Source organism: Urocitellus parryii, chromosome 15 (assembly GCF_045843805.1).
Source record: "Urocitellus parryii isolate mUroPar1 chromosome 15, mUroPar1.hap1, whole genome shotgun sequence".
NCBI lineage: Eukaryota > Metazoa > Chordata > Mammalia > Rodentia > Sciuridae > Urocitellus > Urocitellus parryii.
Window position 1 is genome coordinate 55,012,664 of NC_135545.1, and position 27,897 is coordinate 55,040,560.

At 44.8% G+C, this 27,897-nt stretch overlaps 1 protein-coding gene and 1 pseudogene across 1 annotated transcript in view; both read right to left on the reverse strand.

Moving 5' to 3' along the window:
• The window catches only part of Mbtps1 (membrane bound transcription factor peptidase, site 1), a 55,351-nt gene that overhangs the window by 18,793 nt on the left and 8,661 nt on the right, over window positions 1-27,897 (reverse strand). The window contains exons 2-12 of the mRNA XM_026411398.2: window positions 25,016-25,500; window positions 23,897-24,154; window positions 20,359-20,562; window positions 17,248-17,358; window positions 16,712-16,821; window positions 15,298-15,414; window positions 14,422-14,489; window positions 10,899-11,001; window positions 9,060-9,211; window positions 6,292-6,453; window positions 911-1,055 (exon numbers count right to left, since the gene is read on the reverse strand). Coding sequence (XP_026267183.1) covers window positions 911-1,055; window positions 6,292-6,453; window positions 9,060-9,211; window positions 10,899-11,001; window positions 14,422-14,489; window positions 15,298-15,414; window positions 16,712-16,821; window positions 17,248-17,358; window positions 20,359-20,562; window positions 23,897-24,154; window positions 25,016-25,184 — 1,599 coding nt within the window. The 5' untranslated portion in view covers window positions 25,185-25,500. The remainder of the gene's footprint in view (window positions 1-910; window positions 1,056-6,291; window positions 6,454-9,059; window positions 9,212-10,898; window positions 11,002-14,421; window positions 14,490-15,297; window positions 15,415-16,711; window positions 16,822-17,247; window positions 17,359-20,358; window positions 20,563-23,896; window positions 24,155-25,015; window positions 25,501-27,897) is intronic.
• On the reverse strand, window positions 19,336-19,996 carry LOC113198608 (small ubiquitin-related modifier 2 pseudogene; annotated as a pseudogene).

Consider the following 27,897-nt stretch of genomic DNA (forward strand, 5'->3'; position numbering starts at 1 on the left):
AACAAAGATGTTGTGTCCGCCGAGAACTAAAAAATAAATATTTAAAAAAAAAAAAAAAAAAAAAAAACAACTCATGAAATGCAAAAATAAAAACATGTACCACCAGTTGCAGGCACAGGAGAAACATCCTCCCCTTAATGCCATAAGCAGCAATCTAAGCCAGTGGAACTCTTGGAAAGGATGTGGTTACATGTGCCAAGAACTATAATAATGTTCACACCCTCTGATTCAAAATTCCAATCCAGGGAGTTTATGTTAAGAAAATAATTCAGGAGAAAAGAAAAGCATACATGCAAAGATAGTGAAATATTTACAGCTGAAGGCCTCCTGCTATCTCCCAAGGGGAAACGGTGAACAAATTATAGTCTACAAACTTGAGATAATGCCAAACAAGCATTGAAAGTATACTGGTACACTTCAAGAAGGAAATGTTTGCCTACCATTCAAAGGTCATGAAAATATGTACTTCTGACAAGGGCTAGGGAAGAGGGCCCTCAACAGTGGCTGCTAGTGCGCTGGGGCTGGAAGGGAGGGCTCTGCTCTTTTCCTTGCCCCTTATTGTTGTGATAATGTCGACACAGGAAAGAGTCAAAATGTTATAAAAGCAAAATTCAAAATAAAGACCATACATTCTAAATAGGAAGGCTCACTTATGCTCATTAAGGAATAAAATAATCACAAGTGTGCCTGTAAATCACAGGAGCCAAACTCAGAGGAAAAAAGGGAAATTTGTTTCTTTATGTTCTGACTTCCTGCAAAGACTTAGGGTCTGGCAAATCACTACCTGTGATAGCTTTGTCACTTGAGACAGGTGAAGATTATCTTTCCTTTCTTAACTTTGAAAGAGAAAACTAAGAGCTCAAGGTCTGGGCCCTGTCTAAGTCACCACCAAGTCAGAGAGAAGTTTCACCTTATCCACGATTCTTCCTGTGACTCCCATGCCGTTGAGGATGGTGACGTTAACAATGGTCGGCATTCCTCCATAGTAGATGGGCTGGGAGCAATAGGGCCACATGTAGGGACACTCAGTCAGGTCGATGTAGCTGGGGCTCAAACTGAAACAAGGGAAGAGGGTTAGAGAGACCACACTAGAGAGTGGAGGGGAAGCAGAGCCGGACAGGACACAGTGGAGGACCTGCCTGCAGCACCGCCCTGGCTGGCTTCTGGGACCTGGCTGTGTTGCTGAGGCTGCTGTGAGGCCTGCTGGACTGTCGTACGATCGGCTGGCAGAGAAGAGTGTGTGACCGGCCCCAAAGGAAACCTTGGACTCGAATCTCAAGGGGGCTTCCCAGGAAGAAATGTGTACATGGTGGATGCACTTGGCTACTGGGGCGGGGGCGACTCTCTAAGACCTGGCCTGGGGGGCAGGCCAGGAGGAGGAGCTTAGGAAGGCCAAGCTGGATTTCTGCAGACTCCCTGATCCGAAATGTCCCTTTTCCTCACATGTGTCCTCTGCATCCTTGCTGCACTGCTGGCAAAATCTGAGCTGGCGTGGCACTGGGGCCTGGAGGGAACTGCTGCACGAGTGCTCCTGTGCTTCTGCCTGTTTCCCAGTCCCCTCACCTGGAATGAACCTGTGCAGGGTCAGCGCCACTCCTAGCACAGAACCAGTGTCACCTATACACAGGTAAGAGGATGGCAGGAAGCCAGTGCTTCAGAAATGACCCAAGATGACCTCCCTGGAAGGCCAGGCGTTTGTGGACCTGCCTATCGAGCTGCACGGTGTGTGGCGGCACGGGCTCTGCTCAGCTTCTCCATCTAAGGATGGCTACCTAGCTCAAAGGTCAATCACACAAACAGGGCTTTATCAGCTCACTGTAACAAAGATTATCTGGACCCAGTAAATACAAAGCCAAGACAAATCCAAACAATGTCTTTAGGGATACTATGAGTTTCATAGGCAGTTATAATCTGCATGTGTCACTTTCAGTCATTTAAAACAGATAACCACTTAATTCCAAAAATCCTGACGGCTGGCCACATGGCTACAATCGCACGAGTCAGCAGAGTGCCTGCTCTAGCTGACATGCTTGTGAACTTCACTGGCACCTATGCTCTGTAAACAGTGTAAGCCAACTAATAAAATCCAACTAAGAAACTGTTATTAGCCAACAGAATTCAACACCACATTAAGAGAATAATATTATAAAAATGCAGTGGGATTTATTTTAGGAGTGTGAGACTGGTTTGGTATTAGGAAGTCATTAATATCACAAGCCAGATTAGTAGTTCTAAACTATTCATAAAGATTCCTTTATAGATGCTGGAAAAGCCTACAGCACTCAATGCATAGTCCCGACAAAAAACACTCAAGAAAAAACAAGTGATGGGATGTTCTACCATAACTGAGGCACAACCCTGATCAGAAAGCCAGCGTCTTACTTGATGGAGGGACACGAGAGGCATTTCCACTGACAACAACAACACAGGGAGCCAACAGTCTCCAGTGAGACGTAACCTCTGCGGGAGGTATTAGCAGTGAAAGGTGCCAGAAGAAACCCTAACAGGCTGTGGACTGGCTGAGGAAGACAGACGACCGTCTCTACTCCATGGTGTGTCAGTGTGCCTGGCCGACCCGAGAGAATCAATAGTGAAACCGATTCAAACAGTAATTCACAGGAAAGCAGAACATAAAATTAACATGAAGGAATAAAAACCACAGTTAGAGGATATAATAACAACAAAAAGCTTAAATACTTGAACTTGCCAAAAAATGTGCAAAACCTATGGGCAGACAGCTGCAAACCCAGAAGACACAGAAGCCTTGAATGAACAGAGACATCCTCTGCCCTCAGACAAAATTATTCAGCATCAAAAAATATCACTTCTCGGTTCATTCAAAAATCCAAAGTGCCAACAAGCTTCTGTTATGGATTTTGATAAGGCGATATGAAAATTCACATGAAGGAACAAAGCATTCAAGAAAAGCCAAGAAAAAGGTGAACACACCACTAGGAACCAGGCCCTGAAGTGAACTGGAAAGTCTTTACCACCGAACGGTGGTGGGGGCCGGAGGGTAGAAGGAGCGAGCCCAGGGGCATGCCAGTACACATCAGTTTACAACATGAGGAAGACAGCACCTCAAATCCCTGACACAGGGTGAACTCTTTAACAAATGGACCTGCAACAAGTGGTTGGACACTTGGCAAAAGACACAATTAGATCCGCATGTCACAAAACGTACAACAGACTCCAAATGGATCAGGGACTCTCAAGTAAACAGAAGAAAGCAAACAAGTATCAGAAGATGGGCAAGATTCCCTTTCACTCAATAAAGAAAAAGGACTCAAGGTCAGGGGCAGCAGCAATTCGAAACACTAACAAATCTGACTAAGAAAAAAAATAAGAAAAACCAGCCATGTGTGGTGGTACACACCTGTAATTACAGTTACTCAAGAGACTAGACCAGGAGGATTGTCAAGTTTAAGTCCAGACTGAGCAACATAGTGAGACCCCATTTCAAAAAACAAAAACAAAAATAGACATATGTAGGTATTTTTAAAATGTGCGCCTATATACACAGACACACACATACACATATGTATGAGTATGGGGTGGTGTGGGGATGCGCTCAGGGGTAGAGCACTTGTTAGCATATTTGAAGCCCTGGGTTCAATCTCCAGCACTGTAAAAACCAGAGAGGGAGGAAAGGAGGGAAAGGGGAAGTACTGGGGAATGAAATGGGGCAAGTTATGTCACATGCACACATGAACCTGTCACAATGAACCCCACTATTAGGTATAATTGCAATGCATAACAATATTTTTTAAAGCCGCCCCCCACCCCCGACCAAAACCAAAATTACCAACATGGCAAAAAAAAAAAAACTTATGTAAATTCAAAAACAAAATCCCAATAAACTGGGAGACAGATCTACGACATGTATCACTGACCAAGAGTCACTGTCTCTAATAAAGGACTTAAAAATGGAGGGAACAACACAGCCTCAGAACAATAGGAAGAGAAATGAATGACAATTCGAAAGGAAGATGGAGAAATGCCCTGAGCACAGACTTCATTTAATGTCCCCCACTCCTAACCAAACAACTGCATATTAAAACAACTCTGGGGAGTCACTACTCATCTGTCAGATGGGCAAACAGTAACCAATGTGAAGCTTTGGGAATTCTCTCACTGCTGGTGGAATAATCTGGCACCTGCCTGTAATCCCAGCGACTGAGGAGAATGAGGCAGGAGGTCTGCAAATTCTAAGCCAGCCTCCGCAACTTAATGAGACCCTGTCTCAAAAAAAAAAAAAAGAAAAAAGAAAAAGTATGGGGATATAGCTCAGTTATAAAGCACCCTTGGGTTCAATCTCCAGTACAAAAAACCACATACAAAACAAAAGCGGAGACAAACATTCTAACAAAGCTACCTCTACACCTGACTCTGACCCGTGCACAGGTGTTGCATCGAAAATGGCACACGGCACTGCTGTCAGGGCGCAAGCTGGCAACCAAGAGCTGGCAGCACTTTCCAGGATCCTGGGAGGTGGAAAAGTGACAAGACACTGTGACACTGCTGCTCTTCTACTCACCTGCTCACTTGTGCAAAAGGGGTTGAAGAAGGAACAAAACTCTGCCTGCCTGTTACAGGGGTGTGTGGAAGAGGGAAGGACATGGTACTGCTTCACATGCCCAGCCGCTTGCTGAAATCAACCAGGAGGTGGGAGGTGGGGAAATCCAAAAGGAACCTAAAGGCTGAGGCTATAGCTCAGCAGCAGAGCACTCGCCTAGCACAAGTGAGGTTCGATCCTCAGCACCACGTAAAAATAAATAAAATAAAGGCATTCTGTCCATCTACAAATTTTTTTTAATTAAAAAAATATATCGATTTAAAAAAAAAAAATAAAGGAACCCAAATGCTACAATGTGCCTGAACAGCAAAGACCTAAGTAACCCTGGAAAACCGCTTGACCCAATTCTGTAAGGGTGAAGTTAAAATGCACCATATACAAGGACTGTACTCTAGTTAGTTACAAGATATGGGTCAGTAATTCTTTCTAAAACCATTCAATGAGTGCCTACTAGGACTCAGCAAACACATCAGTACAACTGTATAAGAGAACCAGGCTTCTCACTGTGAGAGGAAGGGGTAATGAACCAGAAAGGGAAGGCTAAGAAGCACTCGAGTGTTGGGTAGAGTCAGGAAACAGCACAAACACGTTTCCACTATACACACAGATGGTGTCTGCATACACGTGCACCCCCTGGCTGGCCCTTGGTCTTCCAAATACCATCCTCTTACTGAAGTAAAGAACTGTCACCATGCTGGAGTGTGGAAATGCATGATGGGATGTCCACTGCCAAAATGAAAACAAGATGGAGACATACGCCAAGGAGACACAGACACACTGAAAGCAGCTACCACCAGCCATATCTGGAGCAATCTGAACAAACAAAACTATAGTATCCATGGATTATAATCACTGATACATATACATCAATGGATTATATCTGAGAAAACACCTCCAAGCATCCATACTGATATAGGTAACTGAATAAATAAGAGGGGGCTAGGGACAGCGATTCTCAGAGACACAGGTGACATGACGACCAAGTGCAACCTGGGAGCCCAGACCCAACAGAGGGCCTGCATGGGACAATAAGCAAGACCCGTAGTACCACATCAGCTCATTGGTCTACCACACTCTGTCCGTGTGCATGTGCAGGCCTTGGGGGCTGTGCAGTTTATGTGGCATGTCAACATTAGGGAGAGCTAGGTGAGGAATGGGGTTTTCTGTGCTAGTGGTGAAACTCAAAAATCTAAAATACAGAGGGTAAAAAACAAATAACCTTAAGCCTTTCTGAAGACATCAGATAAATAAATCCACCTCAAGAAACAGCGCACAAAGTCAGCACTAGTACTCTGGAGGAGTCAAAGTCACGAGCAACAGTGAAGACAGACGACCTGTGAGGCGGAGAGACCTACACAACACACCCACATGGGTCTGGACCCAGAGCCAGTGAGGAAGGTGAGGAGGAAGCTGTGCAACGAGAGTGGTGCCCACACTCGTCCACCCTGTGGTGAGGGATCAGTGTCTATAGTTGCACTATGATCAGCTAAGCTGTCCACCGTGTGGATGCAACATCACTAGCATTTATATTACAGACACCAGAACTGCAGTTAGGTGACAGTGTCACAAACTCTGCTGCCAGCACCCTAGCAGCAGCATGGCCTCACAGAGTGCGCAACAAGTGCTGGGTTTCGAGGCTAGTGTTCTGTGCAGAGGAAAAGCCCAAGAGCCCAGTGAAGGAGAGGAAGGCCTCTGGGCAGCAGATGCTGACTAACCTGGCCTGCGGTCTGTAGCTGTTGAGGATCTGATAGGCCCTGAGCAGGTCCAGCTTGCCATGGCCTTGCTCAAACATGTTGACCCCAGGAAGCCTCCGAGCCGATGCGATGAGGGCCTGCTTCATGCTGGCAGGATTCACCAGCTCGCGCTTCTGTACTGTGCTGGTGAGAAAATAAAGTATGTGTTCAGTTCCTCTCAGCAGAAGAATGAAAATCAGACTAAACTTAGCCTGCACATGTGCGGCCCCAGCCTTGTTTTCCATCTAACAGGAGCATCACTGACAGAGACCACATGAGATGAGACTATCACACTCAATTGCCACAGTGGCCTCAGGACCAAACACCCTAACCCCTGCCATTCTACTCAGTGACTTATGGGCCAGGGCCTGTTTGGGCTAAATTTAAGAGTAATTAATGCCTATTTCCCCAATAAATTAACCAAGTCAATCACACCGGTTGCAGGAAGCAAGAATATCAAAAAGGTACTGGCTCTCAGGGGAAGGGAGGTCTGCTGGCCCAGGGAGAAGACACCCTGAGACCTCAGCTGGCCGGAAGGAGAAAAGGCACACAGGTAGATGTTGGAGGCCCTGCAACACAAGGACGAGCAGGAGGCGTGGGCTGAGTAAAGACCACCGCCTCCATGGCTGACCCTGGCCTTCCTGTTTGCAGATCTGGAGGCCCGTGTAGGATGATCACCTGGTGCATAAGGTTATGCAGAACACGCAGACCTCAGGCCCTTCAGCTTTCACTCAGGATGCATCTGAGCAACTTCAGCCCTGCTCTGCCTGGCGAGGAGCCCAGCCAACTCTAGCACTGAGGCGTTCAGTTTGTACGTGTAAGTGCTATATATAGGTAAAATTCAATCCCCACACTGAGGGGGAAAACATCAGTGGGCACAAAGGAAACCATCTCTTCTAAGTCCCTCAATATTTTTACATGTTGGTAGTTGCATTGGAGTCTAGGCAGGTTTTCTAAGTGGGAAACCTGACAGGAGAAGTGTGAAAATCCTGTAGGATTAGTTCTTAACAACAGAATAAAAGGATATTCACAGTACAAGCCAGTCCTCCTCCTTCTCCTTTTCCTGCCATAAAGCTAAACCAAGGGTGAGGCTGCACTTTCCTGTGGCATGGCCACCACCACGAGCCCTCACTGTGGCACTTTTACCTGCTCCAGGTGAGAAGAGTGGGAGGTCTCCTTCAAGCTGGAACCCTGCAGAGTGATGGAGGGCTCCCCACTGCAGCTGTGGCCCTCGCTTCCTGCTAAGCCCACGGGGAGGAGCAGAGCTGGGCCAGGTTTCCTGCTTCCCGACCCCACAGGACTACAAACAGGAGCGCTTGCTGAAGCCCCTCCACTCGGCAGACACTACAGTATGAGTGAGCGGGTGAGCCCCAGCCCACCCCCTTGTTTCCCTCTGCATTCTATGGGGCAGGGCACACCTGGAAGAAAATGACAACTTTTCTAGCAAGGACAGGGATGTTCCCAAAGATTACTCTAGCCAATATCAACATCTTCAAGAATCTGGCTCTGACCTGCAAGGGAGGACAAAGGCAAGAGGCAGATACCTACCTTTGTCAAGAACAAAATGAATTACAATGCTGGACAAAAATAATCCACAGCATTAGATACCAAAATCAACATGCAATTCCCTTACTTTTCAAGGTTTTTTTTTTTTAAATACCAAGGATTAAACAACACTCAGGGCACTTAACCAGTGAGCCACATCCTCAGTCCTTTTCATTTTTTATTTTGAGTAAGAGTCTCGCTAAGTTGCTTAGGGCCTCACTAAATTGCTGAGGCTGGTTTTGAACTTGTGATCCTTCTGCCTCAGCCTCCCAAGTCACTGGGATTACAGTGTGCACCACCACACCCAGCTAAAGATAATTTTAAGTAGGAAAGCACTTACTATCATTTATGTTTTAATTTTTAAATGAACAGAAATTTCAAATGTCGAGTTTTTTTTTGCTGACACAGTACCTCACTAAGACTTCAGTTAGACAGAAAAACTAAGATTTTTTTGAGGGAATGTACAATGACAAAATGAAGGCTAACGCCAAAGGCATCTTTTTACGACCTGGAGAACAAGGTGCTGACTGAAAGGCAGAGCGTGCGTGCTACTGACTCTGGACGCCTGTGCTTGAGAGCTCCATCCACTGTCGTCCTCTGCAAAGTGAGGATGCATGACTGAGCTTCCCCAAAAGGGCCCAAGACTCAGAGAGTCGGGGGCCTAGCAGCATAAACACCCACCTCTCACAAAGCAGGGCTGACACCAGCCCCTGACTGGCCGACAACAACTCGCTAAGAGCATGTTAAAAGGGAATTCACACACACAAAGTACTATACAAGATGGATGTGGGATAATGCCTCCCTAGAGAAACTCTTTGCCTCTGTATGTGTCCCATCATATCACTCTGAATGCCTTAAAGACACATGGTAAGATGTATTTAACTCTTTGAAGGCACATCCCCTAGGACGCAGAGGCAAGCAGGAAAGGAGCTGATTTGATTCCCTGCCTAGCTGGGCACAAAAGCATTAAAATCATGCTCATTAGAGGGAAGAGCCACTCACCCTGTGGGGTGCCCAGCACCTTCCCCCAGCTTACACTGCGCAGGCACAGACATTACCCGGTCCTCATAGGAGGCAACCATCTCCGGTACAGAGAGGAAGGAACAGAGACCTCAGACCCAGTCAGGCACAGGCCTCGCGTCCACTCTGCCACCTCTGTACCAATCCCAAGGAAGATGCTCTTGCCTATGCTCCCCAATACTCACCTCACTAATAAGGTGACAGCACCTGCCACCACTGGAGAGGCCACGCTGGTCCCTGAGAGGGCCCGGCACCCCCCTTTCACACCGGAACCCCGCACTCCAGCACCATAGGTGACAACGTCAGGTTTCACACGACCGTAGCCTCCTGGCAGTTCCTACAAACAAGAGGAACTCAGTTTCTGCACCACCCAAGCTGGCACTCAGGCGGGTAGGGCGATGGCAAGTAAAATCAGAACAGAAAACGGGGACTCAACAGTGCCACCTGAGGGAGGTACTGGCTTGGGGTGGTAATGTAGAAAATAAAGTATTTGTTAGTATGTTTTATAACAACCAGTAGGACATCAAGGCTAAAATAATTAAAAAAAATGAAAAAATAAAAACTTTAGTTTTGATAAGATGCAGGACCAGAAGCTAGGCACTGATTTATTGCTAAAACTAGAAACTGGAAATTGCTTTATCTCTAGATAAATTAAAAATTAGAAAGTTGTTAGAATGACAAAATTAAAATTAAAAGTTAAGGGAAAGAAAAAAAAATTTTGCAGAAGGAAAAAAGTACAGTTACGACTAGATATTTCCACAGGGAATAAGAACCCATTTAGGATACTGGGTGACTGACCTAAATACGAGTTTAAGGCAGTACTCTTAAGCTTCATGCAAACTGGGGCAAAGTCGGAGCACAACAGGACTGTGCACTCTGTTGGCGAGTCTGTACTCTGAAATGGAAATCTGCCTGCAGTCCACGGTAAGGAGCAGTCCACTGGCAAGGGGCACTGGGTGACGTCAAGCGCCATAGCTCAGAGAGAACTCAGGAATATTTCTCAAAGGCCAGTGAAAAGCGAGCCTCTTGCAAAGGCCAAGGCTGTGATAGCACATCACAGCTCAGGGAAAACAGGGTGGGGCTAAGGCCGGCAGGGGACTGTTGCTGGCCTCTGACCACACACAGGATGTGCCAAGACACACAGGTGAGGACGCACAGCACAGCACTGTCTGACCTTCAAAGTGGGATCCACCAGAGGGCAGCGCCAAGTCAATGGGCCACTCGAGGGGGAGGCATCAAGTGCCTGTGGCGGGGCACCAGAAGGAAGGGGCACCAGTGTGTTGGCACTGTCCAGGCATGAAGGCTCAAGTGGAGGGCTGTCCTACATGGAGCTGCTGGTGGGGACAAGCGTTCCCAGCAAGTGGTGAGTCCCCCCAGGGCCTTATCTGAGACCTCCAGCACAGCACATGTCAAGTGAGGACACCAAGAGATGGCCTGTCCCCAAAGAACATTAGGGGGAGATGCTGCCCAGGCACTGCAAGGCTAAAGCCCGAGTGCCGCTCCAGGTGAAGGAGGCTTGGTCAGCTGCAGAGTCAAACCCCTCACGGCTGAGGTATTAACCTGCTGGAGCCACTTTGGTTTGTATACAAACATAACTATTTCGTAATTGTTTTATTAGCAAAGTTGCTATTAAGCTGCTACTAGCTTCGACTTCTTAAGGCCTAAAAAAAAATATCTTCTCACCTCGTCCTAAGGAGAACTGCTTTCCTTCCTACTAGTCAGAATAAGCAGGCATGAATCCAACTCACCTAAAAGTGAGCTACGTGAAAGTAAGTTAAAAAGAAGAGGAACTGGGGAATATCACTCGGAAACCGCCCCTGGACTTTGCGGCAGCTCAGGACTTGTCAAACTGAGGTGGTAGGCGCCAGAGGGGCCAGGTCTCTTGTCCTCATGAAGCGCCCACCCCAACAGCCCTGGCTGCTGGATTTGTGGATCTGCCTCACAAGCTGCTCTTTACCTGTGCACCCACAAAGCATTCAGACCAAAGGCTCCTTGGGCCACATTAGACTAATAGAAAAGCATACCCAGGTGGTCATTCCCCTGGAAGAAAAGCGGGCGATGTTATCTTCAAAGTCAATGCCACCCACTCCAATCACATCCATCTGATCAGCAGGGTTATTCAGAGTGCTAAATTGAGACACACATAAAAACGGGGGAGAGAAATACTTTTAAATGAACAATTCAAATAAGGGCAAATGCTCCCAGAAAAATTTAAGATTCTATTAGGTTCTTCTGTGACAAGAATGTGTAGCTTCAACATACCACTGCTCCTCATAGACACCCTGTGTCCTGGGAAATGTCATGTTTTCTGCCACCTGTGTATTGTGGTCAAACATTTCTGCCCTCTCTGTCCTGTCACCTTTCCACCCGTAGGTGGGCCCAGCTCCAAACTCACTCCCTCACTTCTCCTGAACTTCCCAGGAGTTGACATGTCACAATTCACCACCGGTTAAGTGTTCTCTTGTTACTTGAATCGTTCCATTCAGAGGCATCCTGCCTCCTCAACCAGATCAGCACCTATGCATCACCAGTTAGAAGCAAAAGCTTTCAATGGACCTTTTGCAAGTGTCTGTACCCTCACATTTCTCTGCAACCTTGGCCTCCACAGGAGAAAGAATATACAGGAAAGCCCACGTCATTCTCTTCAGTACCTCAAGTGCACTATACCTGCAAAGAAGCTATCACAAAATGAACAATAATAAAAACATTTGAAGTCAAGATGCAGCTGATTTGAAAGCATATAACAGTTATAAAATTGTATTTCTAATCTTTTTATATCATAGCTTCACTACCAAACTCTGACAACTCAATAATTACAACTGATTTCAAGAAGCTTAAGAGACATTATTAGGGCCGAGGTTGTAACTCAGTGACAGAGTGCTTGCCAAGCACACGTGAGGCATTGGGTTCAATCCTTAGCACCACATAAAAATAAATACAGGTTTTTTAAAAAAGACATTAACAGCAAGATTCTAGAAGTGTATGCTTTTAAGCAATGACTTCAAATCACATCCAACAAACTCTGACTCTACCTTCTCAGCTCACTGGCCACCAATATGCTACCAGGTAGTTATTCAGAAGAACCAAATTGGTTTGAGAATTTCCATGAGTTCAAGAACAGAGGCTAATACACAGGTCACCAACAGTCCTCCCACTGAAGTTGATGAAAGAATGTCACCTTCCTTCCCATCCTTCCTCAACTCGTCAATCATTTTAATACTCGCTGTGCTTTTAATCCTTAAGAAATAGGGAAGGCGTCAAGAAAAACAGGGTGACAAATAAAGAATTCACCGTTGATACTAAAAAGGGGCACCACAGCCTCAGAGACTCAAAGAAGGGTTGTGGGTACAGGACTCAGAGATTCCAGCAAGAGGGGCTCTCAAATGCACGCCTTATTTCAAAAGGTACTGATAGGTACATGCTTCTGTCTTGACCAGTGCTGGGAGCAGTCCTCTAATGTCCAGGCGGTCAACTGTAACCACAACCAGCTGGCTGCAGGGACCAATCGAATGCCATTTGCTATCACTGTAAAAGACAGTACAGACATACAGACATGCCAGGTCTGTATGTGGCACTGTGTCCACACAAATGATTTGGAGACCCTCAAAGGTCTTCCTCTTGAGGTCTGTCTTCTCTACTATACTCAAAATCACAACCTTCTGCTTAGAAGCTCTGGAGTGCAATTGCCCACGGAAGGCAGGGAAAATTTGCAAATTCCTGCTAGACTCTAGAGGATCTTGAATAGCAGAAGAAAAATGTCCACTTGATCTATTAGGTAACAATGAGCCACTGTGGATTCCGGAATAGAAAACTGGCAGACATACAATAGAAAGTGGTGGAATGGAGGAGGCTGCATTCCTGGCTGCTCCATGGCGTGAAACCAAGAGAGCAAACAGGCAGCTTCTCTGCAAGGTGGGTGAACAAAAAAAGAAAACTGTTTGGACAGTAGAAGTAGACCATCAACAGCCACTTGGAACACTGTGGTCCAGCTTCGTCCCACAACCACCGTGCAAGCAGTACTGCACCCCCACAACAGGCAAGGTGCTGAGGCCAGAGAAGGGAAGGTCCTCAGCTCTCACAAGGCAGATTGCGCCTGTCTGGCTCCACTCCTATCTGCTGTTGGGTGGGAGGAGATAGTGGCAGGAAGAGAGGACAGAAAATTGACAACCGGCTATCTCTGAACCATTTAGTGGAGACATCGGGAATAAGAGAAGTGGCAACCAGAGAACCATATGAAGGGGAAGAAAGAAAACTCAGCATCTGACATGCCTCAACAGTGTTGGTCACCATTAGAGGTACAGTGAGACAGGGAGGGTATGTCACTGTACCTCTAACTGTGACTTATATTTATTAATGTCACTTGTAATTTCACTTATATTTATTAATCACAATATGCATTAGTGATGCCACAGAAAATCCAGACATAGGACCTCTTACAAGGGGACAGGGTCACTTGCTGAACTAAGCTGAAACCCTATGACTGCCAACATTCATGTCTCTGAACCACACAAACTTTAGCTTCACCCAGAGCAGCCTCATATGATCCGTGGCAGTGGCTCTCCGGATCACCTGCTTTCCCTCAGCAGGAACTCCGAGGATGTGGCCAGCCAGATGCAGTGTGTCACAGCGGAAGTATGTGCACACGGGGGTGGGCGCAAACATTCAGTCTACCCTCCACTGTGCCGCGGCACATAGTACAGCCATTTTTCTGTTCCTCTCTGTGATTTTTCTCTTATCTCTGTGGCTACCTCAAATCCTTTGCCGTAATACCAAACTGCACCCATCCTGGGACCTCAATAGAGGAGGGTGACAAATGCTTGACTGCAGTAGCTTTACAGTACAAGAAACTATTTATATACTTTAATGTGCAGAATAAAAATCAGAGCCACAGGTAGGAAGAAAATTGAGAATCTGAATCAGACAAGAGCCTGCTGGGGATGTTTCAGTGAAAATCTAGCACCTCATGCTTCTTGAATGCCTAACAAGCACACAGGCACTCTGTGACTGTCCTTTGCTCTTCTCCCAACCAAATGACCCTTTCCTCAACTCCCAAGCTGTCTGTCCCCACCTAGCCCTGGACTTCTCACTCAAGCCATGTTCGCACCTAACTTTTCCTGGAAAGGCAGGCATGTGTCCACTTCCTTCTTGGTCCCTGGATTTTGTACATAGTGGGTGTCAATAAACGCTCAGCAACTATGAATTCTCTTTCTTACTTGGTATTTAGAAGGAAGAAAGAAAAGAAGAACAGAATAAAAACTTAGGGTAGAACTCATTATTTAAAGCAAAGTTTAAAAAAATCAAACAAGACGCCTGACAGCTGCAGTAACTGGTGGGAATGTGGGGGTTCATTACATATTCTGGGATTTTTTTCTTTTTTTCAGTAAAACATTCATAATACAAAGTTTTGAAGGGATAAAAATAAGTACACACAGATACACAAATCTACTGACAATTTTTAGTTATTTCAGGAAAAACACCCAGCCCACTGACTCAACACCCACTGACTCAACCAACCTTGTCAACATCACCCTTGTGGAGACTACTTACCCATAAAGGGGCCCATCATTGCCGATGGCGGACACCATGATCACATTGTTAGCTGTCAATTCCCACACCTAAGAGGTGAGCAAGTATTCACTTAATGAAACAAATGAAATCCAGCACTTTATGCTATTTTTTAAAAACATTTATTTTTCGGGCTGGGGATGTGGCTCAAGCAGTAGCGCGCTCGCCTGGCATGCGTGCGGCCCAGGTTCGATCCTCAGCACCACATACCAACAAAGATGTTGTGTCCACCGATAAACAAAAAATAAATATTAAAAAAAAATTTACTTTTTAGTTGTAGGTGGACACAATACCTTTTTATTTTTAAATTTTTTTTCTATGTGGTGCTGGGGATCGAACCCAGTGCCTCATGTATGCCAGGTGAACACTCTACCACTGAGCCACAACCTGAGCCCCGAAACACAGTACTTTAAACAACTAATATGCAACTGTCCCCCCCAAACCCTATAAATGGTCCTAAAAAAGAAGGAAGCCTCCTCCAATGTAGCACTGGCCATTTCAGAGGCCAGTACATCTGGGACCAGTGAGTCTAAGGGAGGACAGCGCCCAGAACATTAGGTCTGTGCACCGCCCAGAGCAGACATTGGCTTGCTGGCCATTTTCAGGAAAACTCAGAGTGTAGGTTTAGATCAGAAGAACCAACAAGTTCCCCTTACAAATACCTACTTCTGAAGTCTCTCCCTCAATGGGTTTATGGCACTCTAGTACATCAAAGTACATGTCATTGGCCATCTGTTCTCACAAAGCTGTCCCACCCAGATGAAAAGCCACTAGCACACTAGACATGATGTAGCTAGAGACACAAACATGCAGGAGCTATCATCCAAACTCATGTCCTTGTGCACTGACTCAACCAACCTTGTCAACAAAGGGGTGATCCATGAAGTCAGGGCCCCCGATGCTAAGGTTCAGCACATCGATCTTCTTTAATATGGCATAGTTGAAGGCGTCCAGAAACCAAGATGTGTAAGATACCTAGTTATAGTGAAACAGCCCCCTTAGCGTTTCTGTAAAAGCCTCAAAGTTCTAGGACAGTTTCTTCCTAAAGGTAAATATAGCCTCTTTAAAGCATGAAGTATTTTTCTTAATATCTTTTAAGTAACTTAAAATCAGAAACATACCAAGTGCAAATATACCCAGACATTCTAAGTTCTCAGGGATGGGCCCAGGGAGAAAGGCTGTGTTAGGTAGGTGTGCTCTCTGTAGGTGCCATGGACAGCTCCTTACCTATGGCACGTCTTGCTAGATAAGGCCCCAAGCTTCTAACTGCCTGCTTACAAAAGGATGTATTCTATGGTACTTCAGCATTTCTGAATGGTTCAGTATACACTGATCTACTATTCTTCAGTCCTAAGTAGACAAAAGGACAAATGGCAGCACTAACAGGTATTTCACAGTAGTATGTCTCTCATGTTCAGTTCCTCCTACTTTCTCACATAAAATAAATGACTTTCTGAATCACCATTTACTATTTTTTAAAAATACAAAATTTAATTTACAGTGGGAAGAAAAATAGTAAAATGATTAGGAATTGCTTTCAACAAGTTTTTTAAAGGCTACATATTTACATGTATATATATATATATGAATGAAACCCTAAGAGGAGGTACAAGAAATGGAGACCACCACCATATGGGAGATGTGCAAAGTGAGTTAAGAACACTCTGGATGGGGTCCAGGGATCATCACTATGTTGCCTTTTAGTATTTTTGAGGGATGTTTTAACTCTACAAGAATTAAAATTTTAAGGTAAACTCCAGCAGCCTTCCTCTTTTCTATAAATAGTTTCCAAATGAAGAGTCAGGGAACAAAGCTTGCACATTCACATTACCAGACATAATGGGAGGTGCCTGCATACAGGGGTCAGAAACACAGTCCCCACCCTCCAGGGGTAGGAGCCCAGTCAGGGAGGCAAACATACAGGAAGGACTTACTCTTATCAGGTGGCACAGAGGCCTCAGACAAACCTGAGGGCGAAGAGGAAATGGGAAACCAAGGAACTACTGGACAGGTGGCCTAGGGGACAAGGTCTTCGAATTCCAGGGAGGTGGTGAAGGGGGTGATGGGATGAAGGCAGAAGGATCAACAGTGAGACTGTCACACGTGCCTCAGCATCGCTGGCATGCACTGCTGTAAAGCAGGTGTGTGTGTTCTGCAGTTCTGTCTGTCTGTGGTGCTGAGGGTGGACCCCGGGGCAGCATTCTATCACTGAGCCACACCCCAGCTCTATTGCCGTACTTTACATTTCAATATTGACTCCTTAGACACTTACCTGATTGTTGGTAAAGACCCTGAAAATATGAAGCTCTGCGTCTGGAGCAAAGCCTTGGCATTCCCTCATACTGGCGATCACACCTGCCACAAATGTGCCGTGGCCCAACCCTGTGAGCACAAGGGAAAGGAAGCCCCGTGAGACACAGCTGGAAACGCATGCCCCAGCACAGCATTCCAAACCGTCCACCCCACACAGGCCTCCAAGAGGCCTCACGGCGAGCTTTCTGCACTCCACTGCCCTCCACCCAAACCTGCCTGCCCAGCACACCAGTGCCACTGGGGCTGTCCACACCGTCTCCTTGGTCAGGAGCTGCTCCTCCCAGGCACTCCTCCCTCCTCTCCCCAGCTTCTGTTGTCCCACACCCTCTGAGACCTTCAGAGCAGCTCCTGTCATGACAAAGGTACAATAACAACTTGAACAACTGTTATCAGACTGTGGAGTGGTTAGGACATGAAAAATCACACCTAATCAACAGAGGGCCAAGGGGAAGCCCCAAGCCCACAGGTGGCCACGCCCCCCAGGCCAGGCCCTACCGTCATCCAGGGTGCGCTCATTGGTCCAGTTGGTTCTCTCCCTCACATTCTTGAAGTGGGGATGCTTCTCACTCAGCCCAGTGTCAAAAACAGCAACTCTGACATTAGCACCTTGTTCCAAAAAGAAAAATACACAACCGTATTTGTAGAAGTCATCTTTTTGGATTTGTGTCTACAAAATACATTCTTCTCCAGAAGCCACAGGAAAAGGAATGTCACAGGAGGCCAGAGCCCGAGTGCCACAGGTTGGGTCGATGCTCCAGGGCTACTGGCTAAGCCAAGACTAAGGAAAGAAGGGTGGAGAACTGTCATCACTTGCTAAGAAACAAGATTTGGGCATGGAATCCCCTGGACCCCTCAACAATCACCAGCACTCAGGAACGGAACCACTGCTCCATCTGAGGATGCCTCAGGCTGCAGGATGGGACCGCTGATGGATTTTCTCCTGGTAATTTATTTCAGGTCCATCCCCACACCACCTCTGAGCCCTGCAGAGCATCCTCCCACTGGAGAAGCGTGGCATGGCCATCAGAGAGGGAAAACCATATTCCATGCCTGAGAGGCAGCAATCACCCGACACTGCTCACTAATAACACACTGTGGAAACAGACTGCAAACACCACACAGAGTTAATCACAGCTGAGGGGGGCTGGCTCCTGGTACTTTTCTATAATGAATCCATTTCAGAGACTGGCCAAAAGCTATCTGCATTAATGTAACACAAGATGGGCTTGTTTCATCAAATCTTAGAAAACATCTAAAAAAAAAAAAAACACCTATATTACTTAATAATGTAATGAAGGTGATGTCTATCTGCTGAGCTCTTTACCTATCAATACTACATTGCACAACCAATACACTGAGACAACCATTAAAATCACTAGCACTTTTTAAAAATATACACGTAAAACTGGAAAACACCTGGTTTTGGAGAAAAAATCATTTCTGACGATCATAGAATTTGTTTTGTGAGGGAGTTCTCACTCTAAAAAGATAAAACTGGGGGGATGGGGAGACAATCATTTTAAGAAATGGTTAGTCTTGGAGCCTGGCACAGTGGCACATGCCTGTAATCCCAGAGGCTCGGGAGGCTGAGGCAGGAGAATTGCGAGATAAAAGCCAGCCTCAGCAAAAGTGAGGTGCTAAGCGACTCAGTGAGAGGCTGTGTTTACAAAAAACACAACATAGGGCTGGGATGTGGCCAAATGGTCAAGTGCCCTGGGTTCAATCCCTGGTACCTAAGGAAAAAAAAAATAGGAGGCTGAGGCTCAGTGACAGAGAGCTCCCCTGGCACACATAAGGCACTAGGTTCGATCCTCAGCACCACATAAAAATAAAATAAAGGTATTTTTCCCACCAACCAAAGTATAAAGAAAGAAAAAAGAAAGAAATGGTTAGTCTCCCAAATGTTAAGCCTAAAGACCATGCACACAGGAAGAGGTGGAAGCTGCAGAAGTCACAGGAGAGGCAGCCCCCGAAGTCTGGGAGACAAGTGGGAGGACACCCGAACCAACTGTGGTATCCCAGAGCAAGACATGGCTCACATCTAAGTAAGGGCAAAAATTCCGCATTAGTTAAAACAGGAAAGTTCTGTGATCAGTCAATAAGGAAAAGAACAACTTTACTAGTTGTGAGTTTTTTCCTCCCCATAAAATGTGATCCTTAACATTTTCTGTTCTGAAATAAGTGACTAGAAAGGGGGACGGTCAGTCACTTAGTCTTCCTAACTCAAGCAAGAAACCCATTTTCTTTTTTCTTTTTTTTTCCATTTTAAACAAGAAGTTTATTTAAACAACAAGACACTTGACTTGAAGGGAAAACTATCTAGGAATCTTTTTTAAGAGTAATTTACCCCTACTTAAAGACAGATTGCCCTACATATAACAGCTACATACAAAAAAGTTATAAAATTGTCCTTGGTTTTACAATGATAAATGAAAAACATTAAAATTCTCCAATTGAACAAGGTATGCAAGGATTTTTATGTTGTTCAGGTTTTTTTGTTGTTGTTTTGTTTTTTGTTAAAACAGTGAGAGCAAAATAACTTACTGGAATATAAAGATAAGAGCTAAATGAGCATGCCACTAATGGAGAAAGGGGATATTTTCACAGAACCAGTATTTTTCCCCATCCCATCTCCATTTGATGTCAATCAAAACATATCATTGGCCATTTAGTTTAAAAAAAAATGCAATATGCTTGTGCACATACACCAGTTACTCTATGTACAATAAAGGAATGGGGAAGGGGAAAATGAAAAAATAAAGAAACCTATACTGTAGTAGTCAGGATGTGGTGGAACCAAATTGCAGTTTTCTAATTGAGAATGTATTCTTGGTCTGTAAGAACAGAGTTCTGGAGTAAAGGAGCAGGTTCCCTTTTTAGTAGACACCTCCTGTCTGCTGCTGGAACACATCAATTGTATCTTCATCCTCCATTTCCAACTGTGCAGGTGTGTCTGTTTCATTAATTGGATGCCTGTCAAACCGGAATCTGATCTGCCTCATCGACAAACCCTGTCGTTCACAATATGCTTTCATTAGTTTACTGCCTCTTAATCTTAAACTGCACCACAGAACCATCCTGCCCCGCCACCTTCAAGTTAATATGATCGTTGTTCTCAGTCTTGACTCCTTCCTTGGGCTTTTCGTCGGCCATGGCGAGCGCCGGAGTCTCCTCAGCTGCCGCTTCACAAAAGAGGTACCAGGTCCGCACCGAACGAGCACACAAGCAGTTCCAGGAGCGGCAGAAGAAGCAAGAAACCCATTTTCATGAACCTACTCATGTCCAGGGACTACCTCTCAACGTGAACTCTTTCTCTGCCAAGTCAGACCCCTTTCCTGGACTGCCAGCCAGCCTGGCTGTGAGCAGGGCCGTGCGTGTTCACGTTCATGCTGACAGGAAAGAAACTCTCCATAATCTGCCCTTCTAATCTCAGAAACAGCGATGAGCTCCTGCGATTTCTAACTTGGATGCTCACTGTAACAGGAGTTAAGGACAGGGGTAGTCACCACACCCAGCTTGATAAACAGCAAGGACAAAAGTGCAAAGGGCAGAGCTGTGGCACCAGGGACTCCCGAGGGTGGCCCCTGGTGCCACCTTTACACGCACCTGTGTATCCCATCTGCCACAGCACGTCCGCCTGCAGCGTCTGGGCAACCTGGCGTGGAATGGCTCTCAGCAGCCGTCGACTTGAATGCCTCCCTGTGGCATGCCAGAAGCCAGAGCCCAGGGAGAGGCTGGCTCTTCCGAGGGGACGTGACGATTGCCACTTCTGGCTCCATCGGGTTTCATTACAGGGCACGATCGGATCAGCTGGAGTCAAGGAAGAGAACAATTAGAACTCAGAGTACTAAAAGCACCATGTCAGGCAATGCTGCCATTCTGCATGCAGCAAGGACTTTGAAATCCTGTTTAAAGTGGGATTCTCTCCCTTTCATTAGGACTTCCTCAGTGGAATTATAATTATACAGCATGACTTAGTTGCCCTATTATTCATATTATTCCCAAATGGTTCTTGACATGGAATTTTCTAATCAAAGTAAAGCAAAAAACTGATCAAATAACTACTTAAGAAATAAAGCCAGGGCTGGGACTGTAGCTCAGTGGTAGAGCACCAGCCTCACACGTGTGAGGCACTGGGTTTGATCCTCAGCACCACAGAAAAATAAATAAAGATACTGTATCCACCTACAACTAAAAAAATAATTTAAAAAAAAGAAAAGAAATAAAGCCAATAAAACTAAAGAGAAACTTAATTACTTATCAGTAGCTTGTTCTCAATGAACCAGAAAACAGCCGAGAGGGTACTGAAGAAACTGGCCACTAATACAGTTCTGCACTTCTGGGACAGGAAAAAGCCATGTTATCCCACTGAACATATCTGTGGCCAAACATCAATAGAATCTTTTAAAATTGTATATTGCTCCACACACACACATATACATATACATACACTCACACACACACACACACACACACATATATATATATATATTTTTTTTTTATATTTGGGGGGGGGGTACTAGGGATTGAACCCAGGAGTGCTTAACCACTGAGCTACATCCTCAGCCCTTACTTATATTTTATTTTGAGATAGGGTCTCACTAAGTTGCTCAGAATCTCGCTAAGTTGCTGAGGTTAGCCTTGAACTCACAATCCTCCTGCCTCAGCCTCCAGAGCCTCTGGGATCACAGGTGTGGCCACCCTTGGCAAGGCTCCATATTCTTAATATTCTTACCTTTCAAAAAACAGAACTACCAGGAGGGAGAAGAAGAGCATTTCTAAGGGTGATGGAACAATTCTGTAACTCAGTTTTGTTGGTGGATATCTACCTAACTGTATACTTTTGCCAAAACTTGCTAAACTGTACTCCAAAAAGAATGGATTTTAGGGCTGGGGCTGTAGCTCAGTGGTAGAGCCCCTGCCTCACAAGTGTGAAGCACCGAATTCGATCCTCAGCAGCACATAAAAATAAAGATATTGTGTCCATCTACACCTAAAACAAATATTTTTTTTTAAAAAAGAATGGATTTTATTATTTGTAAATCCCTTTATTTAAAAAGTGGGGGGGTGGGCAGGGGATGAAAACTGCAAGAGTTTTTCTTTTGCCTTTCAAAGTCCTTGTTATAATGAAGAACAAATTGGGCTGGGGATGTAGCTCAAGCAGTAGCGCGCTCGCCCGGCATGCATGCGGCCCAGGTTTGAATCCTCAGCACCACATACAAACAAAGATGTTGTGTCTGCCGAAAAATAAATATTGAAATCCTCTCTCTCTCTTTAAAAAAAATGAGTGGAGAGTAGCTGAGCTCTCCAAAAGAAAAAAAAATGAAGAACAAATTATTTCAAGCCAATTTTAAAAAGAATAAATCTACCCTACCACAGAGAGTTCGGTTTCTAAAGCCAATCATTCCCACTTTTCTTCCACCCTTACCAAGCCTCTTCCATGAAGGTACGGGCACCTGGAAAATATATACTCATGTCAATTCACAAAGAAACTGTTTTTCCAGTCCAGTTGAAACTGGCTCAACTGACTTCATGTGTTGGTTCTGGTCTTAAGTCAACGTTAGGCAGGGACAAATCTAGAAAGACCCATTAGGAACGATATTTAGAAGAAGGGAGTGGGCTTCTGCTTCACCTTGAACATACCTATTATACCTGAAGTATTATTCTCAGTTCTGGCCTTCACCTTTTAAGAACATTTCAGAAAAACTGTATTCAAAGAAAAATAAAATGTGGCAAGGAGAGGTGAGACATGTAACATTCATAACTGTTGAAGGGACTAGGAATTATTAACTTAAAGAGAGGAAAGTGCCAAAGAGGACACCAGGGATATCTTCAAAGAGCAGAAAGACAGATACCTTTACAGTATCTTTAATACTGCCTCGTGGAGAAGAGGCGAGCTTTGCCATAAAGCCCATGGGATACAGGATCCAGGGTGAGACAGCCTGCAGTCCAAAATAAAGGAAAACCTTCTTCCAGTAAGGGCCAAGAAATAATGACCACTGGATGCTCTTGCAGCACCCTGAACACCCTGTAAAGCTCTCTTCACAAGCATTATTTCATTCTATTTTCATGAGCATCTGGAGAGGTAGGCAGTACCTTCATTTTAATGATGAGCAAAGATCAGGGTTAAAGGTAAAAAGGAGCTCACTGTTCAAGGTCTTAGGCAACTCACAAGAACCACCATGTCAGAAAGCAATAAGTGGCAAATGCTGTGGAAAAGGTACAGCCAGGAAACCGAGCAGGACAGTCTAGGGGTTCTTGTGCTAAAATTAGGCATCTCCGTGTCTCCTAAAACCTTCTAAGAGAATGAAATAAAATAAAAACCAAGTCAAGCAAAATAGCCTGACAATGTATATATTCTGACTAACTATACCAGCCTTGTCTTGCTCTTCTCTTCCTGGATCATTTCAGGGTGCTATTGCTTTTTAAGGACAAAAATAATATAAAACATCTGGCCGAGGAGAAAAGGCCCTAAAGGAACCAAATCCCAGAATTTTACAGCTGACTCCAGAACTGGCTCCTCACACCACACAAATTAGTTAACTTTTCCAAAGATGCCTGGAGACTCTCAGGTCTAGCACATGATGGATGAAGCAGAAAGAACATGTTTTTCCTTTTTCCTTCCAATGAAAGAAATGACAATAAACAACAGAACTAGCAATGTACTCACCTGGTTTTTGATAAACAGGAAAAGACATTTCTTTGGTAATGTATATGCTTTGGAAAACATGATGCAATAAATATGTAATCTACAATGTGCGGATGAACTGACTTCACCAGCCCAACCCAGGAAGGAGGAAAGCCTAAGCCTAGAGTCAAAAGGGAGGCCAGACCCCTTCCCCTCTCAGGCCTGCAGCTGCCGCCCATACCAAAGGAGCACAGGAGGCTAGGAGACAAAACCTGCTCCAGAAAGAACACAAGCTACAGGTGAAGAGGAGAAGCCAGGACCAGGTCTTCCCTTCAGCAAGCAGAGGCTCCAGGCGAACCTGTGAGGCCCTGCAGTGAGCCCCTCTCCCCACCACATCAACAGTGCCCTGATTTAAAACAAGGCCTGCCCCAGGGACGTTCACGACAGGTGAACTAGACGACAGGTGTACTAGATGCAGGAGACTCGAAGTCCTCGAACTGAGGCCACAGTACTCACATTCAGTGTATTTCAGGGAGCGAAAGACTCTGCGCTGCGGCGTGACCCGTTTGATGTGTGGATGGTCTTCAAGCGTCAGCAGCCCAGCTTTCTGTTTCTCTTTTATCTGAATCACCTCAAAGTCACTAGGGTAGTCACTGGATGGATTGTGTCGAGGTATAATTCTCCAGTTGTCTACTTCACTGCTCTTGAGAGCACTTGAAATAAACGAATTTCTAGCTTTGGCTGTAAAGTATCCATTGAAAGCCACAATATATTCTGAAATCAATGACCAAAAATAAAAATAAGAACTTATATATATAAAACACAGATCATATCTAATCTGAAATTTAACTAGCAAAAGTAAAATGATGTATCTTAAAAGTCCACAATAAAAAAGAATAAAAAAACAAGAAGACTGGTTTAAATGCCTTGAATGGCAGTGTGCAGAGTTTGGAGTTAAAATAATGTACATGAATCCCCTGACCACAATAACACACCATTCAGAACCAGATACCTATGGATTCTTTTTAAAAAATTAAGCATCTATAGAAGTTTGAAAATACAGTAAAGAACAGGACAGGGTAGCCATGTCTGTAATCTCAGCTACTAGGAGGCTTAGGCAGGTGGACAGCAAGTTTGAGGTCAACCTCAGCAACTCAGCGAGATCCTGTCTCAAAACTAAAAATTAAAGAGGCCTGGGGATGTAGCTTAGTGATAGAGCACCCATGGGTTCAATCCCTAGTACTGCAGGGGGGAAAAAAAGAAAAGAAAATATGGTAAAGAAATGTAGCTTTTCAAACAGGAAAAAGGAATCCAGAGATTTACTGAAACAAAACAAAATTCCGGAGTGGATTATATGAGACTATTTGCTCAGCTATTCATATCTGGTCACCTGAACTAAAAACAAACATTCAACACTTCCAAAAACCCCCACCAGGAACCAAGCTGTGGGTAAGCATTCAGATGCCCGTTTCCTTGCTCACACAAGCTAAGTATGCTGGGAAACAAAACTAAGTAAGGCACTGCCCAAGTGCTGTGCACTCCTCCCACTTGAAATTTACTGCACAAAAGCAGACAGGCTGTGCTCCTCCGGGAAAAGCTAGTACTAACAAGAGGACACTAAGACAAGATCCTTACCATATTCCACAACTGTCGAGGAGAACTCCACCTTCACAGTCAGGTGGGAACAGCCAGGGCAGGGGGCCTTTTCCAAAGACTTCTTTTCCAGTCTGTCACCCAGATGTCTCTTCCCACAGAGCAAAATCACCAGCAGAAGCAGCCAGATGTTTATGAGCTTCATGGTCATAAGTGAATATGGTCATCAAATCTTATAAATTCAAGTCGCACTTCTTTCTTCCTTGATTAGAAGTGAATTCTTGTTTCTGCTAAAAACTGCAGCATTACTGATGAGCCATCTTACAGTCTTGTCCAGCGTAAATAAAAGTTAAGTCCATGGCCTTCCATGGTATTGCCCGTAGAGGCTCTCATTTCTTTCTCCGCTTCTTCTCCATCTTGAAGGTGAGGCTTCTCTCATTCAGAGCCGAGACTACTGAGTCCTACACTCCATTTGCATCATAGAACCAAGTCCAAGGGTATTAACCAAGTAATCACGGTAAGCAGAACTGAGAGAGAAAAGAACAGCACACACAGATATTAGGAGCACACTGACACAGCCAGGTGCGATGTAGTTACACTTAAAATTCAGATATTAAGGGTCAAAAAGAGGCAACACTTACAAAGTAAATGTGAGGTTGTATTACCATGCTACCATGGTAATACATTTCACTTTTATTTCCTTATCCCTCACTGTTTTTGTATGTGCATGGGGAGGATTCTAAGGCAGTTTTAAAAATTTAAAAAAAGGTATAAAATAAATGAAAAAAGTAGAAGAAATTAAGGATAACAAAATAACACAAGGAATATGAAGCACACTGTCCGTGAACATCCTGGCAGCCAGAGAGAAGAAAGAACCCTGATCCTCTCTTCTGACCCTTCACCTTGCTCCTGTTTCAGATTGTGCATTTTCCTACCATTCCCAATTCTCCATCCCCACAGCACCTCCCCAAACAGCACTTCCCCAAGTTTCACCAATTTTTCAGGTAAAAGCTTAGTATAATCATCCTTATTATCTGCTGTATAATAAATACCTAAGAGCAAACTAATTTCTATACAAATCATTCATAACACCTTTTAAAAGAAATAACACATTGAAACTATGCAGATTTCAAAAAACTTCCTACCAATTCTATGAACAGCGCATAGAAAGGTTTTATCCACATTAATTTATTTTCCCAGAAGTCTCAAAAGAAATTTAACATGGTAAATCTGTTGTAAAAACAGATTACCTCTTTACTGGAAATGACATGAAAGGGCAGTTAGTGAGGTAAACTATTGCTAAAGAAAACTGTTATTTGAGAATTAAATTACTTGGGGACACATAACCTCTGAAATTTCTGAACTGCAGGAAACACACGTTCTTCATAATGCCAAGCAGCAAGAGCAGAGACAGGCTGCAGCAGCACCACCAGCAAAGTCAGCTGCAGGATCACACCCAAGACACAGGCCAGGCAGCCAGGGGCAGGGGAGACAAAGGAGACAAGACAGCCTTGTGCTGCTGCAGGAACAGCAGGGCAGGGAGGCCCCCTCTGGGGAGGAGTGCCAGCTGCTGACTCCCCCCCCCCCCCCCCCCGTGACTGGTGCTGCTGCTGCAATGCTTTGGAGCAACAGGGAGTTTGGGGTTTCTGCTGTTGCCCACATGCACTTCCACACTGGGAAACTACCAAGGGGGTGAAGGGGCTAAAGAAATTTTCAATTTAACAAGTAGGACCTTCAAGACCCTGAGAAGCAAGCCCATCTCTAGAACTGGGCCTAGAGACAAAGGCTGGCAGGACAGGCTCCTCCAAGATACTGGAAACCTACAACAGTCAGGTCCACCTCAGCAGGTGCGGAGGGAAGGCCAACCACAAGGGCAGAGAGAAGACAGACCAAGGCCAGACAGAGGACTAGAAAAGGAGCAGAAGGCACCTGCAGCCATCCCAGCATGCCTTACAGCAGTTCACCTGACCTTCAGTCTGCGCTTGACACTTCCCCACGTGGGTGTCAAAGAACACAGTGTCATGCAGCATATGAAGAGGAATTAAAAACTACTGGTCAAAGAAGATAAAATTAGTCACTGGTGATAGGAGTTCTCATGTTAGGGCTGGGGTGCAGCAGTAGAGCTCTCACGTAGCAAGTGTGAGACGCTGCATTCGATCCTCAGCACCACATTAAAATAAATAAAGTAACAGTACAGTGTCCAACTACAACTAAAAACTATATATTATTAAAAAAAAAAAAAGAGGGTTGGGTTTGGCTCAGTGGCAGAGTGCTCACCTACCACGTGTGAGGCCCTGGGTTTGATCCTCATAAATAATAAGTAAAATAAAAAGTATTGTGTCCAACTACAACCAAAACAAAAAATAAATATTTTTTTTAAAAAAAGGGTTCTCATGCTACAGTACATGAATATGTATTTAAAAGATTTAAACAGGTCATACACTCAATGTTTTAAAAACTAAAGAAAAAAATCTTAAATCTCTCTGCCTCAAGCTAAAGAATCTAAAACTTATTTGGGCTCCACAGAAAACAAATATCAATGAGCAATACTAGTAAGAATCTGGCCTAATTGAGCAAATCAACTTTAATTAAACCTGTTCCAAATAATTCATTCCCAGGTAAAGATGGTGAGCACCTCTCCCATGTGGTCAGGAAAGATGGCCGATGATCTCACGTGACTCAGGCAGGAGCCTGATTTTTAAAGAGAAAAGGAGAAAGATGGTTTGGAGGTTTTTAAATTGGAAAAGTCCATAAAGTCACCAGTTCTCCCCCAGATTAAAAAAATAAACTCTTCAGGTTTTTGGAAATCGGGACACCAAGGCAGCAATAGAATAAGACAGTCTAAACAATTAGTCATCAAATCATTTGATTTTATAGAGCCCATACCAAGCCAAGACACTGCAGAACAAGGGAAGGCAGGGACA